The sequence below is a fragment of the Gopherus evgoodei genome, chromosome 4 (genome assembly GCF_007399415.2).
Source record: "Gopherus evgoodei ecotype Sinaloan lineage chromosome 4, rGopEvg1_v1.p, whole genome shotgun sequence".
Classification (NCBI taxonomy): domain Eukaryota; kingdom Metazoa; phylum Chordata; order Testudines; family Testudinidae; genus Gopherus; species Gopherus evgoodei.
Window position 1 is genome coordinate 79,690,328 of NC_044325.1, and position 15,627 is coordinate 79,705,954.

The window sequence follows — 15,627 nt, forward strand, 5'->3', positions numbered from 1 at the left end:
TTGATACTGACAAGAGGATATAGGAGAGCAAGAGGAAGGAACCTCCTTAGTCTAGAGCCAGAACAGGTGACGTACTTTTCCTTTTAATATTTGTGAATGAAGCAGCAAGGGAGGGTTTGTACCACCAACTAGGTGGCTCCCAACATCTATTATCAGCTCTAATTGCAAACAAAGGCTGAGTTAAGCAGCAGACCGAAAAGCCACTTTGTAAATAGGTTTTTCCAGCTTGGTTGTTGCTTCAGTTCAACTATAAGCAAGTCCTTTACTATAATTATTTCTGGCACAAGCAGACAACTGATGAGATTTCTTTCAATTTATCTGCACCCTACCTCTTGGCTACAGAAACAAAGCTAGAGTACCATATTAGCAGCCTCTTCAGAGTTCAGATCCAACAGCTGTGTTTTCCCAGATCTTCTAGGAAAAGATTTTGGAGAATTTATCTTACTGAAATTACCATTTCTATATTTTTGCCTATATACACATCCCTCCTCCTCAGTAACCTTTAGCTTTCAGTAAACTTCTAGTCTGCGGAATAACAACTTTTGTGACAACCTGGGCTTTGTCGGCAACCAGAGGACATCGCTTAACTCAGACATTCACTTATTTTTATAAAAATGAATCTCCACAACTGTAGTATCTGGTCAGACCTACATCATCTTCTCTAGATAAGCAGAAATTTGAAATAAATAATTCTCAGCACTTCTCATCTTCAGAGTGCATTAAAGAACCCATATATCTTCATTACAGGGGTATTTTATGAGCTGGTCAAAATTGGCTTCTGTCCAAAACCAGACGTTTTGTAAAAAAAATTATCCAAATTTTCCTATTTTTTGAATAAAAGCCACAAAAATGTTGATTTCTCCCCCTCTACCCCTTTTTCAATGGCAAAACAAAAAGAGGTAAAATGGTCCAGGAGGAACAGAAGAATGAAAAAAGTGAATGATGTTTGAAAAGAACCGAGTTCTAAAATGTTTAAAACCTCAAAACAAAAAACGTTGACTTTGTGATTTTCCCGCCCCCTCAGTTTTCAACAAGCTGTACCTGTGCTATTATCACTAGATCTGACTGGAGGAGGACAGTTCTGTTCAAAAACACTTTTGAGGTTCCAAACTTTATTTTTGTTCTGCACTGTGATGAAAACCCTTTCAAATGCTTTTGCACAAATGAAATTGTCTCCAAATGTCTGGTTTTAGATCAAAACCTGAGCTTTTGTGTTTGGGAGGGGGTAAGCGCGCACATTTAAGGCACTGCCTTGGGATATGGGAGACTCAGGTTCATGTCCCTACTCTGCCTGATTCAGAGCAGAGTTCTTTGCCCTAGAGATCTCCTATATCCCAACGTTAATGCCCTAACTATCCACTATACAGTGTGAGAGTCTCTCTCTCTCAAAACAACCCTACTGACAAAAACTTCATCAAAACTGCTAAGTCTTTGCTAAATGTTTCAGCTTCAATGAAACAAATTTTGATGAATTTAATCTAGTCGAAAGTATTCCGACCAGCTCAAACTATCATCTCCCATTTTTCTCCCAGAAGGGGAATCTGAGGCACAGAAAAATTAAACCACAGGCCAGGGTTTTGTTCATAAACCTAATTTTATTTTGTTCCAAGTATGTGCCCTTGTTGATTCAACAATATCGTCGGAAGCTTCAGGTCCTCTACCAACCAAAGAAGATTGATATGGAAACACTCCACCTGACTTGTTTGCTCACAATTTCTGTTCTCTCTCCCCTTCTCAGCAGTTGAAAGTCTAAGGCTCAGAGAGATAGACTGCAACACTTGCACCTTATTCCGAGATGGATAAAAATACAGTGAACAAAGAATTAGTAAAACAAAGACTCAGGGCTGCAGAGGGCTTTGAATATACATACAGATATAAAACCACTTATTTGGATTTTAACTGATTGGCTTCTTTTTGTCTTGTAACCAAAATGTAAACCATTTAGACTGTGGTCTCCTGCTGTTCCTATCCTGCTACTCATCCCCATCCACCAACAGAAATAACAGTGTAAAAAAGGCTTGATGTTCCTAAAACACTTTGGTTTTTTTAAACTAAGATTTTGTATTAAATCATGTTCCCTTCTTCCCCACAAACTAACTTGAAGCTGGTAAGACAGCAATATGGACTGGACGAGACTGGGTAAAACAAGAATTTCTGATGGGTGAAGAGCTGATTATAACTTTTTGCTATTTGGTGCAGGGATGTGCTTTGCATTTCCATTGACTTAAATGCTACAAAATGAAGCAAGTTATTGTTGGTGCTGGCACTAATTTGAGCATTAAGAAAAACCTAATGATCCTGGAGTAGTTCGTGGACACATGGAAAGTTTCTTGGCTCAGTATTTACACAGATGTTTTAAATCATGGTTTGTGAAATGTATTTCCCAAAGATAATCCCCCGCCTGAAAAAACAAACTAAAAATCCCTTGATCCAAACCCCATTTCTTTCCAACAGTTTTGTTAGAAATCTTGATTCCCCAATTTATCTTAGCACCCCTCATTAAAAGCAGAACAGTGAACAATGATTTTGTTGTCTTAAGAAAAAAGAGGCAGCTGCTGATCTTTATGGAGACCGTCGCTCTTTTTTCATGAGTAAATGACACTGGATGGTGCGGATTCGACTCTTTGCTGGTGCAAACTCAGGCTGGAGTTTCAGTGTTGATTCATACCATCTCATGGCCTTTTCAAACTCCTCCTGTAAGGAAAGAAGATTGAAAATGTCAGCTTTCAAAACAGCAAATGCCACAACATATTCTATTCACTTCCTGTCCTAAATGATTGTGCAGTGCTACGGTGCGTCATTAAATGTGTGGTGTTCTATCCCAGATATAGTTGAAGTGATCTCTATATTTTCCTTGCCTACCTCTCAGGGATATTGTGTGGTTTATAGCCCAATCCCACAGAGTGATGAGTGACAATTAAGTCAATGAGAGTTGAGCATGCTCAGCACTTCCCAGGATATGACCTCTGGGGTACATCTACACTAGAATAAAAGGCCCATGGTATGGCCATGGCTAGGCTGGGTCAGCTGACTTGGGCTTGCAGGGCATTGACTGCAGGGCTAAATATTACTGTGCACACATTCAGGCTCAGGCTTGAGCCTGGACTCTGGGACCCTGCTCCTTCATGGGGGTCCCCAAGCTCAGGCTCCACCCGGAGCTCAAATACCTATAGAGCAATTTTAAAATCCTGCAGCCTGAGCAGCTGACCTGGCCCAGCCGTGGGCATTTAATTGCCGTGCCGATTTGATCAGTAAGTATTTGTAAAGCACTTGGAGATCCTTGGATGAAGGGAGATATAATGCCTAGCACTGTAGCCTATTTTTCAAGATTTTTTTCTCTCTCAGTTTTATTTATCTATTTATTTTAAAACACAAGTTGTATAGTTCATTGAAATGCAGTGTGGGTTAGTGCTTAGAGCAGAAGACTCAGAGTTAAGACTCCTGGGTCTTGCTCTGCCGTTGACTCAACAAGTGGTTTTGCTTAAGTCATACCCGTTCCATATCTCAGTGTTTCCGTTTATACGATGGGGACAATACTCACCGCCCCGTGAGGTTAGGAAGCTTAATTAAATCAGTGTTTGTGAGGCTCTCTGACATTTTTGGATAAAAGATGCCAAGTGTTATTTATAAGTGTTACACAGACCAAACAACAAAGTATAATTTTTCTATGATTCACACAAGAAGGGGCATTTGTTGTGGAATTACACGTAAACAGCCCCAAACTAGTTTCTTACTGGAAAAGTGAGAAATTAACGAGCAGCATCTGATGTGTAGAACCAGAGACTTTTCCATTTTCAGCTATTATTATTTACAGTTCTGTTAGTTACACACGTAAGGATACTTTTATAGTGATTTGGTTTTACTCTGATGTCCCTTAAGTTTTATTTTCCACACAATTCTACAGTTTTGTGCAAGATTCAGTAGAATCTCCCAGAATTTCCTCCACTTGCCAGATGGCTAACCTTTCCAAATAAGGACATTTTCTGGTTAAATCTAGTGTGTGCCAACATTTAATGCTGTATTGGTAGCTAATATGACATTTTAGATACTTAGCTTACTGGGACAGATTCTGCTCCCTGAAACAGTAAAGTAATCCCATTCACTCTGCTGGAGCTACTCTTTTTGATATATGTGTAACTTGAATTTGTCTCCATGCTGCAGGCCCTATGTACGGCCTGAACTGGCGCAAAAAAGGCCCCCATACAAGGAACATCCCAAGGCCAGGAAGCCCTCTCCACTTGGTGCAGAACCAATTCTGCCAGCTCTGTCGTGCCCCACCCCTGCCAAGAACCCCTAGCTCCAGGGGGCATTTTGGAGGCAGGGAAAGAGTGTGCTGAGGATGGGAAAAGGCCTGGGGGTATGTATTTTCAGAAGGTTAACTTTAAAGGGACACCAGCAACTCAATTTCACTTCTGTCTGACACGTTTTGCATAGTATTATATCAAGAGATCACTCAGATTACTACAATATAAAGGGACAGAGGAAAAATCGTATTTTTGGTTTGTTTCCACTGTGCATTTGGCAGCACTGTGTGCAGTTAGTGCCACAATATATCTAATTATTTATATGTTCCACCCCCACCACAATAGTACCTGACCACCAAGTCAGTTTCCTCTGTTATTTGTGTGGGCCTTTCAAACAGCAACAATGGAGAGTCAAAACATTTAAAAAAATTTGTCAGGGCAATCAGAGGCAACTGTAGTACCTGAAAATATTTCAGACTCATTCATTGATACTAACTAGATTTCAAGTTGATGGTACCCCTTTTACCATCCTGATTTCTTGGCACCAGTACTGCTAGTTGATCAGAATCAAGTATACAACATAGGTCCAATGAGAAGTGGATAATCTAGGAGCACGAGACACACTTGCTCCTTTTAATCAACAGCGTGAAAGATGTTGAAAGAAATATGTTTACAATGTGAGGGAGTTGAAACTTTTTCTACCCACTAGTGATCTTTGTGGTCTGATAATCTAGATTTTGAAATTATGTCTCACTTGCGTTATCCAGTTATTTTGTATTGTATTGTACCACTTGGGCCTATAGACTGCAAACTATTCAAGACAGGGACTCTTCTTTATTTGTCTCCAATTTTTCAGTGCCATGTAAACTTTTAGGACATTATTTAGAGGGGGGATTAAGCAGAATGATCTGCAGTTTGCTACTGTCATTACTAGGCCTTGTAGTCATAGTATTGTGACATCAGACTATAAATACAGTAGCCATCCCAGTATTAAATGATCTGTGTAGATGTTGGAATAATTGCAAGAGCATATCTGAAAGAATATTCCTCCTTTCTGATCTTGTTCATCTCCACTTCCAGCCTCCTGCACCTCTAGCCTTGAAATTCTAAGCTTGCTTCTGGGCTCAAAGCTGCTTTACGCTGTATCTGGAGATGGGAGAAAATCTAGCAGCTGCTACTCACCATTGCAACATAGACATTAGCCAGTGTAAAATGATTAACCACAAAGTGCGGGGCTATTTCCACTGCCATGGTAGCCACGATGATGGCATCATTCCAAAGTTTTGCATTGTGGAAGATGTTTGCTAGGCTTATTAGTGGCACATCCTGAAAAGAGAAGAGCCAGAAGTATAAAGGGAGTGGGCAGTACAAGCTGCATTCTCTTGACCCTGAATCATGGAGTTGGCAGGGACTTTACCATCTCTTCCTTCCCACTGGGTTATTTCTTGGAGATGGATGGGTGGCTCCTATTTTATTTCTCATGGGTTTAGACTTCAGAAGTACAAATCCAGACATCTGTAATATTTATATGTAATTACACACAAAAATCTACATTAACAGAACATTCATTACGGTTGCAAAGTTGAGCACTCAAAAGTTAAGAAATGCCAGTTTTAAGGTTGCCTGTGCAATTCTAATTTGGGCCCCTTGGGCATATGCATGATATAATCTTTAATTACATGATCCCATATTATTTTCCCCCCACAGGATTCCTCTGGGGATAAATCAGCACTGTGTACTGAAGGAGACTGTAGGACCCCTGCCTTCTATGTTGCAGAAGTTAGAAGGTGTGTAGTGATGAGGCAGGGGATTTTGGGAAGAGAAAGGACGGTCTTATCGTTAATGCAGCTGAAGGCGACCCTGGAGAACTGCCTTTGTCACAGAGTTCCTATGAGATGCTGTGAAAATTGGGTTTATGCGTGTCAAGGTTCCTTCACCACTCTGAACTTTAGGGTACAGATGTGGGGACATGCATGGACACTTCTAAGCTTAACTACCAGCTTAGATCTGGTATTGCTGCCACCATTCACAAGCACTCCCTTCCTTGGGTAGCCTTGAGAAACTTCCCCAATTCCCTGGTGAACACAGATCCAAACCCCTTGGATCTTACAACAAGGAGAAATTAACCATCCCCCTTCCTTTCTCCCACCAACTCCTGGTGGATCCAGATCCAACCCCCTTGGATCTAAAAACAAGGAAAAATCAATCAGGTATTAAGAAAAAAAGGCTTTTAATTTAAGAAAAGAAAGGTAAAAGAAAACCCTCTGGGAGAGATTAGCATCCAGCTTGTTATAACCTTATTCCCAGATTTGGACCTTAGCGTCCAAAATATGGGGGTTAGCATGAAAACCTCCAAGCTTAGTCACCAGCTTGGACCTGGTACCTGCTGCCACCACCCAAAAAATTAGAGTGTTTTGGGGCACTCTGGTCCCACTGGAAAACCTTCCCTGGGACCCCAAAACCCAAATCCCTTGAGTCTCACAACAAAGGGAAATAATCCTTTTTCCCTTCCCCCCTCCAGGTGCTCCTGGAGAGATACACAGACACAAGCTCTGTGAAACTACACAGAGACTCCCCCCTCTCTGTTCCCAATCCTGGAAACAAAAAGTACTTTCCTATTCCCCCCAGAGGGAATGCAAAATCAGGCTAGCAATCCAACACACAGATCTCCCCGATTTCTTCCTCCCACCAATTCCCTGGTGAGTATAGACTCAATTTCCCTGAAGTAAAGAAAACTCCAACAGGTCTTAAAAGAAAGCTTTATATAAAAAAGAAAGAAAAATACATACAAATGTTCTCTCTGTATAAGATGATACAACACAGGGTCAATTGCTTAAAAGAATATTGAATAAACAGCCTTATTCAAAAAGAATACAAATCAAAGCACTCCAGCACTTATATTCATGCAAATACCAAAGAAAAGAAACCATATAACTTACTATCTGATCTCTTTGTCCTTACACTTAGAAACAGAAGATTAGAAAACAGAACTACTTCTCCAAAGCTCAGAGACAGCAGGCAGACAGACAAAAGATTCAGACACACAATTCCCTCCACCCAAAGTTGAAAAAATCCGGTTTCCTGATTGGTCCTTTGGTCAGGTGCTCCAGGTGAAAGAGACATTAACCCTTAGCTATCTGTTTATGACACGCCCCCCAAATTGCAGACAGTGGGGAAGCTCACTGGCGGCGATTTCCTTCTAGAACTTGAAAATAAACAGATTAATACAACACATGCACCTTTACATATACCCCTAAGTATATAACTAACAGACTTGTACATTTTAAGAACACTTTTTAACTACTGGATTCTGGGAAACTCTCACGGGAGAGAGCATCAGCAACTTTGTTAGAAGCTCCTGTGATGTGTTGAATTTCAAAATCAAAATCTTGGAGAGCTAAACTCCAACGAAGAAGTTTCTTGTTGTTCCCCTTGGCAGTATGAAGCCACTTTAGTGCAGCATGGTCAGTTTGTAGTTTGAACTGCCGTCCCCAAATATATGGGCGTAGCTTTTCCAGGGCGTACACAATGGCATAGCATTCCTTTTCACTGACTGACCAGTGACTTTCCCTCTCAGACAGTTTCTTGCTGAGAAACACGACAGGATGGAAGTTGTGATCTGTTGCTTCCTGCATGAGCACTGCTCCTATACCACGCTCAGATGCATCCGTGGTTACTAGGAATGGCTTGTCAAAGTCCGGGGCCCTGAGCACAGGGTCAGACATGAGCATCGCCTTAAGTTGGGTAAAGGCCTTTTGACACTCATCAGTCCACTTAACTGCATTTGGCTGGGTCTTTTTGGTCAGGTCGGTCAATGGGGCAGCGATTTGGCTGTAGTGTGGTACAAATCGCCTGTAGTATCCGGCCAAGCCTAAGAAGGATTGGACTTGCTTTTTGGACCGTGGGACAGGCCACTTTTGGATAGCATCCACCTTGGCCTGTAGGGGGTTTATGGTTCCTCGACCCACCTGGTGCCCCAGATAAGTCACTCTGTTTTGGCCTATTTGACACTTTTTGGCCTTAACAGTTAGTCCTGCCTGCCTGATGCGCTCAAAGACCTTTTCCAGGTGGAGTAGGTGTTCGGGCCAGGAGTCGGAAAAAATGGCCACATCATCGAGGTAGACAACTGCAAATTCTCCCAGTCCAGCTAGTAGACCATCTACCAGCCTCTGGAAGGTGGCGGGTGCATTTCGAAGGCCGAAAGGAAGGACATTGAATTCATACACCCCCGCATGGGTGACTAATGCTGACCTCTCCTTGGCAGGTTCATCTAGCGGTACTTGCCAGTACCCCTTGGTTAAGTCTATTGTAGAGATGAACTGGGCACGTCCCAACTTCTCCAATAGCTCATCGGTGCGTGGCATTGGATAGTTGTCCGGACGAGTTACAGCATTTAGCTTATGGTAGTCCACGCAAAAGCGTATTTCCCCATCTGGTTTGGGTACCAGAACCACTGGAGATGCCCATGCACTGGTAGATGAGCGGATTATACCCATCTGTAGCATGTTCTGGATCTCCCGTTCTATAGCAGCTTGGGCATGAGGAGACACCCGGTAGGGTGGGGTTCTGATTGGGTGAGCATTACCTGTATCAATGGAGTGGTATGCCCGTTCAGTCCGTCCTGGGGTGGCTGAGAACAATGGGGCGAAGCTAGTGCACAGCTCCTTGATTTGTTGCCGCTGCAGACGTTCCAGGGTGGTTGAGAGGTTCACCTCTTCCACGCCACCGTCTTTTTTACCGTCGTAGTAGACACCGTCAGGCCACTCAGCATCATCTCCCTGGACTGTAAACTGACAAACCTGTAAATCTCTGGAATAGAAAGGCTTGAGAGAATTAACATGGTACACTTTAGGCTTTAGTGAGGAATTGGGAAATGCTATGAGGTAGTTTACAGCTCCCAGGCGCTCTTGGACCGTGAATGGCCCTTCCCATGATGCTTCCATCTTATGGGCCTGTTGCGCCTTCAAGACCATAACCTGGTCTCCTACCTTGAAGGAACGTTCTCTGGCATGTCTGTCATACCAGGCCTTTTGCTCTTCCTGAGCATCCTTTAGATTCTCTCTAGCAAGGGCTAAAGAGTGTCGGAGGGTGCTTTGTAGGTTGCTTACAAAGTCCAGAATGTTAGTTCCTGGAGAAGGCGTAAACCCCTCCCATTGCTGCTTCACCAACTGTAATGGCCCCTTAACCTCGTGACCATACACAAGTTCAAATGGTGAAAACCCTAAACTGGGATGTGGTACAGCCCTGTAGGCAAACAGCAACTGCTGCAACACTAGGTCCCAATTATTGGAGAATTCGTTGATGAATTTTCGTATCATGGCCCCCAAAGTTCCATTGAACCTTTCCACCAGGCCATTGGTTTGATGGTGGTACGGGGTGGCAACCAAGTGATTCACCCCATGAGTTTCCCACAGTTTTTCCATGGTCCCTGCCAAGAAATTAGACCCTGAATCTGTAAGGATGTCAGAAGGCCAACCTACCCTGGCAAAGATGTCTGTTAGGGCCAGGCACACAGTGTTAGCCCTGGTGTTGCCTACAGCTACTGCTTCTGGCCATCGGGTAGCAAAGTCCACTAAAGTCAGTACGTACTGCTTTCCTCTGGGCGTCTTTTTTGGGAAAGGGCCCAGAATATCCACAGCTACTCGCTGAAATGGGACCTCAATTATGGGGAGTGGCTGGAGAGGGGCCTTGACCTGGTCTTGAGGCTTACCCACTCTTTGGCATACCTCACAAGACCGGACATACTTGGCAACATCCTTGCCCATCCCCTCCCAGTGGAAGGACTTCCCCAACCGGTCCTTGGTTCTGTTCACCCCAGCATGGCCACTGGGATGATCATGGGCTAAGCTTAAGAGCTTCCCCCGGTACTTAGTTGGAACCACCAACTGTTTTTGCGGCTGCCATTCTTCCCGGTGTCCACCAGAAAGAATTTCCTTGTATAAAAGTCCTTGGTCTATAACAAACCGGGATCGATTAGAAGAGCTGAGAGGCGGTGGGGCGCTCCGTGCCGCCGCCCAAGCTTTCTGAAGGCTGTCATCTGCTTCCTGCTCAGTCTGGAACTGTTCCCTTGAGGCTGGGGTCACCAGTTCTTCCTCAGACTGTGGACTTGGGCTTGGTCCCTCTGGAAGCGATGTAGGTGATGGGGTTGTTTCCGTTGCTGGTGAACCGCTCTCCGCTGGTGCACCTGAGGGTATTTCAGGCTCTGGCTGAGCCTTTTGGGTATGGCTGTCTGTTGCTTCTGCCAGTTCTGGCTCGCTGGCGCCCTCTGGCGTTGAGTTTGAAGATGTGGTTGCACTTGCTGGTGCTGGTTGCTGTTCCAGTTCCGGGCCTGGGACTGGAGATGCGGTGGCTGTTTCAGTGGTAGGCATGGAATCCGGGTCCACTACCTCTGTCTGGGTCTCTGGTAACACAGACGGGGCCTCTGTGGACGGCTCAGGAACAGGAATGGGTCTGGAAGCTTGCCTGGTTTGGTTACGGGTAACCATTCCCACTCTCTTGGCCCGCCTCACCTGGTTGGCCAAGTCTTCCCCCAGTAGCATGGGGATAGGATAATTGTCATATACGGCAAAAGTCCACATTCCTGACCAGCCTTTGTACTGGACAGGCAGTTCAGCTGTAGGCAAGTCTACAGCTTGTGACATGAAGGGGTAAATTGTAACTTTGGCCTTTGGGTTGATGAATTTGGGGTCTACGAAGGATTGGTGGATAGCTGACACTTGTGCCCCCATGTCTCTCCACACTGTAACCTTCTTTCCGCCCACTCTCAAATTTTCCCTTCGCTCCACGGGTATTTGAGAGGCATCCGGGCCTGGGGATCTTTGGTGTGATGGTGGTGTAATGAATTGCACTCGTATGGTGTTCTTGGGACAGTTGGCCTTGATATGTCCCAGTTCATTACACTTAAAGCATCTTCCATCTGACGGGTCACTGGGCCGAGGTGAGTTACTGGAGACTGGTGAGGTGGAAGAGTAGGGTGTTTGTGGCTTTACTTGGGTGGTATGTGGGGTCTTTGGCTGTCCTCGGTTGTAGGGTTTATGGTCTGTGTGCCCCCTGGGGTAATCGTTCCCCTTGACAGTAGCTTTTTTGCTTTCTGCCAGTTCCATCCATTTGGCTCCAATCTCCCCCGCCTCAGCGATATCTTTGGGATTTCTATCTTGTATGTACCGTGTGATGTCTTCAGGAACACCATCCAAGAACTGCTCCATTTGTATGAGGAGGTTCAGTTCTTCCAAGGTTTGAATGTTGTTTCCTGTTAGCCAGGCCTCATAGTTTTTTGCAATGTAGTAGGCGTGTTTGGGAAATGACACCTCTGGTTTCCACTTTTGGGTTCTGAAACGCCGACGGGCATGATCTGGGGTTATCCCCATCCTGTATCTGGCCTTGGTTTGAAAAAGTTTATAGTCATTCATTTGCGGCTTAGGCATTTCAGCTGCCACCTCTGCTAAAGGTCCACTGAGTTGTGGCCTTAATTCTACCATGTACTGGTCTTCGGGGATGCTGTACCCAAGACAGGCTCTTTCAAAATTTTCCAAGAAGGCCTCGGTGTCATCACCTGCCTTGTAGGTGGGAAATTTCCTGTGCTGTGGAGCAATAATTGGCGCCGGGTTGTTAGGGTTGGCTGGCACATGCAGCCCAGCTTTTGCCAAGTCCAGTTCATGTTTTCTCTGTTTTTCCTTCTCTTCATTTTCTTTTGTTGTTTTTTCCATTTCTTTTGGTGTTTTTCCATGTCTCGGCGGTGGGCCGCCTCTTCTTCTTCTTGCTTCCTTCTGTGGGCCAACTCATCTTCTGCTTGTTTCCTTCGGTAGGCTACCTCTTCTTCTTCTAGTTTTATTTTGTGTGCTGCCTCTTGGGCTGCCAGTTTCATGTTTTCTTCCTTTTCTTTTATCTCCATCTTTTTGTTTTATTTCTAGTTCCTGTTTGTGTTTTTCCATCTCTCGCCTGTGTTCAGCTTCTTTGAATTGGTCTTCGGCCTCCATTTTTGTCCTGGTAGACATGGTTCCTGTTTTCTTGTGTTGGGGTGCCCTCCGGTGTTTCTCTTTTGAACTGCAGGCTCTGTTCCCTCCTGGAGTCTGCCTAGCAACAGTGCTTTTTCCCCTTTCTCTCTCTAGCTAATGTTCAGTGAAGGGAAACCAGAAAAACCACTTTATTTGCATGCATATAAGTGCTGGTACTTGCCTCCTAATGGGAGGGCTATTGCATGACAAAAGACCCTTAACAGTTTGGTAATGGCTTCTCGCTTAACATGCAAACCACAAACTGCTAGAGAGAGCAGAAAAAAAAATTCTCTCTGGTTCCCTTTTAAAACCAAACTGTTTCTCTCTGCTAAAAAGCCCTTAGCAGAGAAAAGAAAAATATGATATTCCTACTGGCTTCTGGATTCTGTCTAGATCCCACCTCTGCCACCATGTTATAACCTTATTCCCAGATTTGGACCTTAGCGTCCAAAATATGGGGGTTAGCGTGAAAACCTCCAAGCTTAGTCACCAGCTTGGACCTGGTACCTGCTGCCACCACCCAAAAAATTAGAGTGTTTTGGGGCACTCTGGTCCCACTGGAAAACCTTCCCTGGGACCCCAAAACCCAAATCCCTTGAGTCTCACAACAAAGGGAAATAATCCTTTTTCCCTTCCCCCCTCCAGGTGCTCCTGGAGAGATACACAGACACAAGCTCTGTGAAACTACACAGAGACTCCCCCCTCTCTGTTCCCAATCCTGGAAACAAAAAGTACTTTCCTATTCCCCCCAGAGGGAATGCAAAATCAGGCTAGCAATCCAACACACAGATCTCCCCGATTTCTTCCTCCCCACCAATTCCCTGGTGAGTATAGACTCAATTTCCCTGAAGTAAAGAAAACTCCAACAGGTCTTAAAAGAAAGCTTTATATAAAAAAGAAAGAAAAATACATACAAATGTTCTCTCTGTATAAGATGATACAACACAGGGTCAATTGCTTAAAAGAATATGAATAAACAGCCTTATTCAAAAAGAATACAAATCAAAGCACTCCAGCACTTATATCATGCAAATACCAAGAAAAGAAACCATATAACTTACTATCTGATCTCTTTGTCCTTACACTTAGAAACAGAAGATTAGAAAACAGAACTACTTCTCCAAAGCTCAGAGACAGCAGGCAGACAGACAAAAGACTCAGACACACAATTCCCTCCACCCAAAGTTGAAAAAATCCGGTTTCCTGATTGGTCCTTTGGTCAGGTGCTCCAGGTGAAAGAGACATTAACCCTTAGCTATCTGTTTATGACACAGCTACTCTCATAGACAGCAGATTCAAAACACAGAGGATGTTCCCCTGGGCAAAAACTTTAATACACACAAGAATACCCAAATTTGATAATTCCTTTAATGGTACCAAGACAAGTTACAAAGAAAATAAACATAAACCTATTTATCTCTTTCTAAAACTTACTACTCTGATAAGAGGCTGGTTCCTTGATCTTTTCCACTCCAGCTGAAACTGAAAACTGATTAAACAAAGGAAAACTTCCCTCCTTCCTTTTCAAACATCTTGTTCCCTCATTGGTTCCTCTGGTCAGGTGTCAGCTAGGCTAGGTGAACTTTTTAACCCTTTACAGGTAAAAGAGGCATTAACCCTTAACTATCTGTTTATGACAATGCAACTTGCCCAGGTGGCCACTAATTGTTTATTCCTCATTTTCTGAGCACCTGATGGGGGTCTGATTTGCAGAAGAGCTAAGCACTTCAGTTGCAAATTAAATCAATGAGAGCTATGCTTTGAACACATAAATTGCTTCATAATGCTAAGTACTCTGAAAAATCAAGCCCTAGACATCTCACATTGGGCACCCAAAACTAAGGGACACTTTTGACATTAGTCTCCCTGTGTTTCCATTCCTGGTCGTTAAAATGGGGAGAGTACCACCTCACCTCACAAGGTGTTGTAAAAATAAATTCATTCATGTTTGTGAAGCACTAAGATACTATAGTGAAGAGTGCCACAGAAAAACCTACAAGGAAATTCTGTAGTGAGAAAAGGATTTGAATAATGTGCCGTAAATAAGGCATGGAGACACACATGAGGATAAAACAAAATATTGAATAGCTGCTCATTCAGTGCCAAGCCGCACAGAGTTTTCAAGCTGTTGGATTTCAACAAACCAAGCCCACATGTTTTCTGGAGACAGCTGCTCCTTCAAATAGGAAGACAAGTCCTGAGGTTGGAAAGCATTCTGGTGTTGAGCAATGACATGAAATTGCTGGAGATTGGTTAGCACTGAAGGGCTGTGTTCTTGCCAAGTTGGCAGTGTGCTAATAACTGCCAATCATGTTACTCCAATCCCTCCCATAAAACACATTGCTAAGGGAACCAACTCTGAAGAGCCTTAAACAGTTCAAAAAACAAACAAAAAAGAAAGCAGTAGGAAAAAAAAAAAAAAAGAGTTGATGGTGCTTAACCTGCATAATCTCCTAGTTCCAGTCTTCCTTTAGGAGACGCAGGGCAAAGCAAGACTGAATTACAGAAGTGAAACAAATGCAGTAGAACTAAAATAGAATCATAGAATATTAGGGTTGGAAGGGACCTTAGAAGATCATCTAGTCCAACCCCCTGCTCAAAGCAGGACCAATTCCCAAATCCCTAAATGGCCCCCTCAAGGACTGAACTCACAACCCTGGGTAGACACAGTGCTGTCAGGTGGAGTGCACGTGGGACAGGGAAGCCAGGCATAAACTAAATTATCTCTTTCCACCCATGTGGATGCCATCACCACAGTATCTGACCGCCGCACAAAAACATGTACATCCTCCCAATACCCCTTGAGGTAGGGAAACACTCTAAATGCCATTTTACAGATGGGGAATAGAGGCATACAGAGATTAAGTGACTGGCCCAGGAAATTTGTGGCAGAGCCGGCAAAACACCCCAGATCTCCCAAATTGTAATCCAATTCCTTAATGACAAAACCATTCTTCCTTCTTTTCTCTTCAGTTCTAATCCCAGCTCTGCCATGGACTCACTGTGTAGCCTTGGCAAAGTCCCTTCTCCACTCTATGTCTCAGTTTCCATAGCTGTAAAAAGAGGCTAACGACTATGAACAACCTCCCCAACAGAGGTAAAACTCTTTGTTGATGGAAAGTGCTATATAAGCATTAAGCACTCCTAGCACATATTAACTAATCCCTGGGAGGCAGAAACAACCAATTCCTGTTCCAGCATGCCCACGTACATTTAGCAACTAAGGCAACTCCATATGATCAAGGGATTCATGTATGTATTGATAGTCTGCCTGCCATTTATTACTGAGCATGTCAGTCTTGAAGAACATTCACCTGCCCTTCCAGGCTCAGGGGAGACTTATAACTATGTCTTCTGCAAGTGTGTAAAAATACATCCTACATTAAAGA

General features: G+C 43.8%; 1 protein-coding gene across 1 annotated transcript in view; it reads right to left on the minus strand.

Annotated features, from left to right (window-relative positions):
* Positions 1–2,041: 2,041 nt before the first annotated feature.
* The window catches only part of TTC17 (tetratricopeptide repeat domain 17), a 105,522-nt gene continuing 91,936 nt past the window's right edge, over positions 2,042–15,627 (minus strand). The window contains 2 exon segments of the mRNA XM_030560002.1: positions 2,042–2,694; positions 5,427–5,570. Coding sequence (XP_030415862.1) covers positions 2,563–2,694; positions 5,427–5,570 — 276 coding nt within the window. The 3' untranslated portion in view covers positions 2,042–2,562.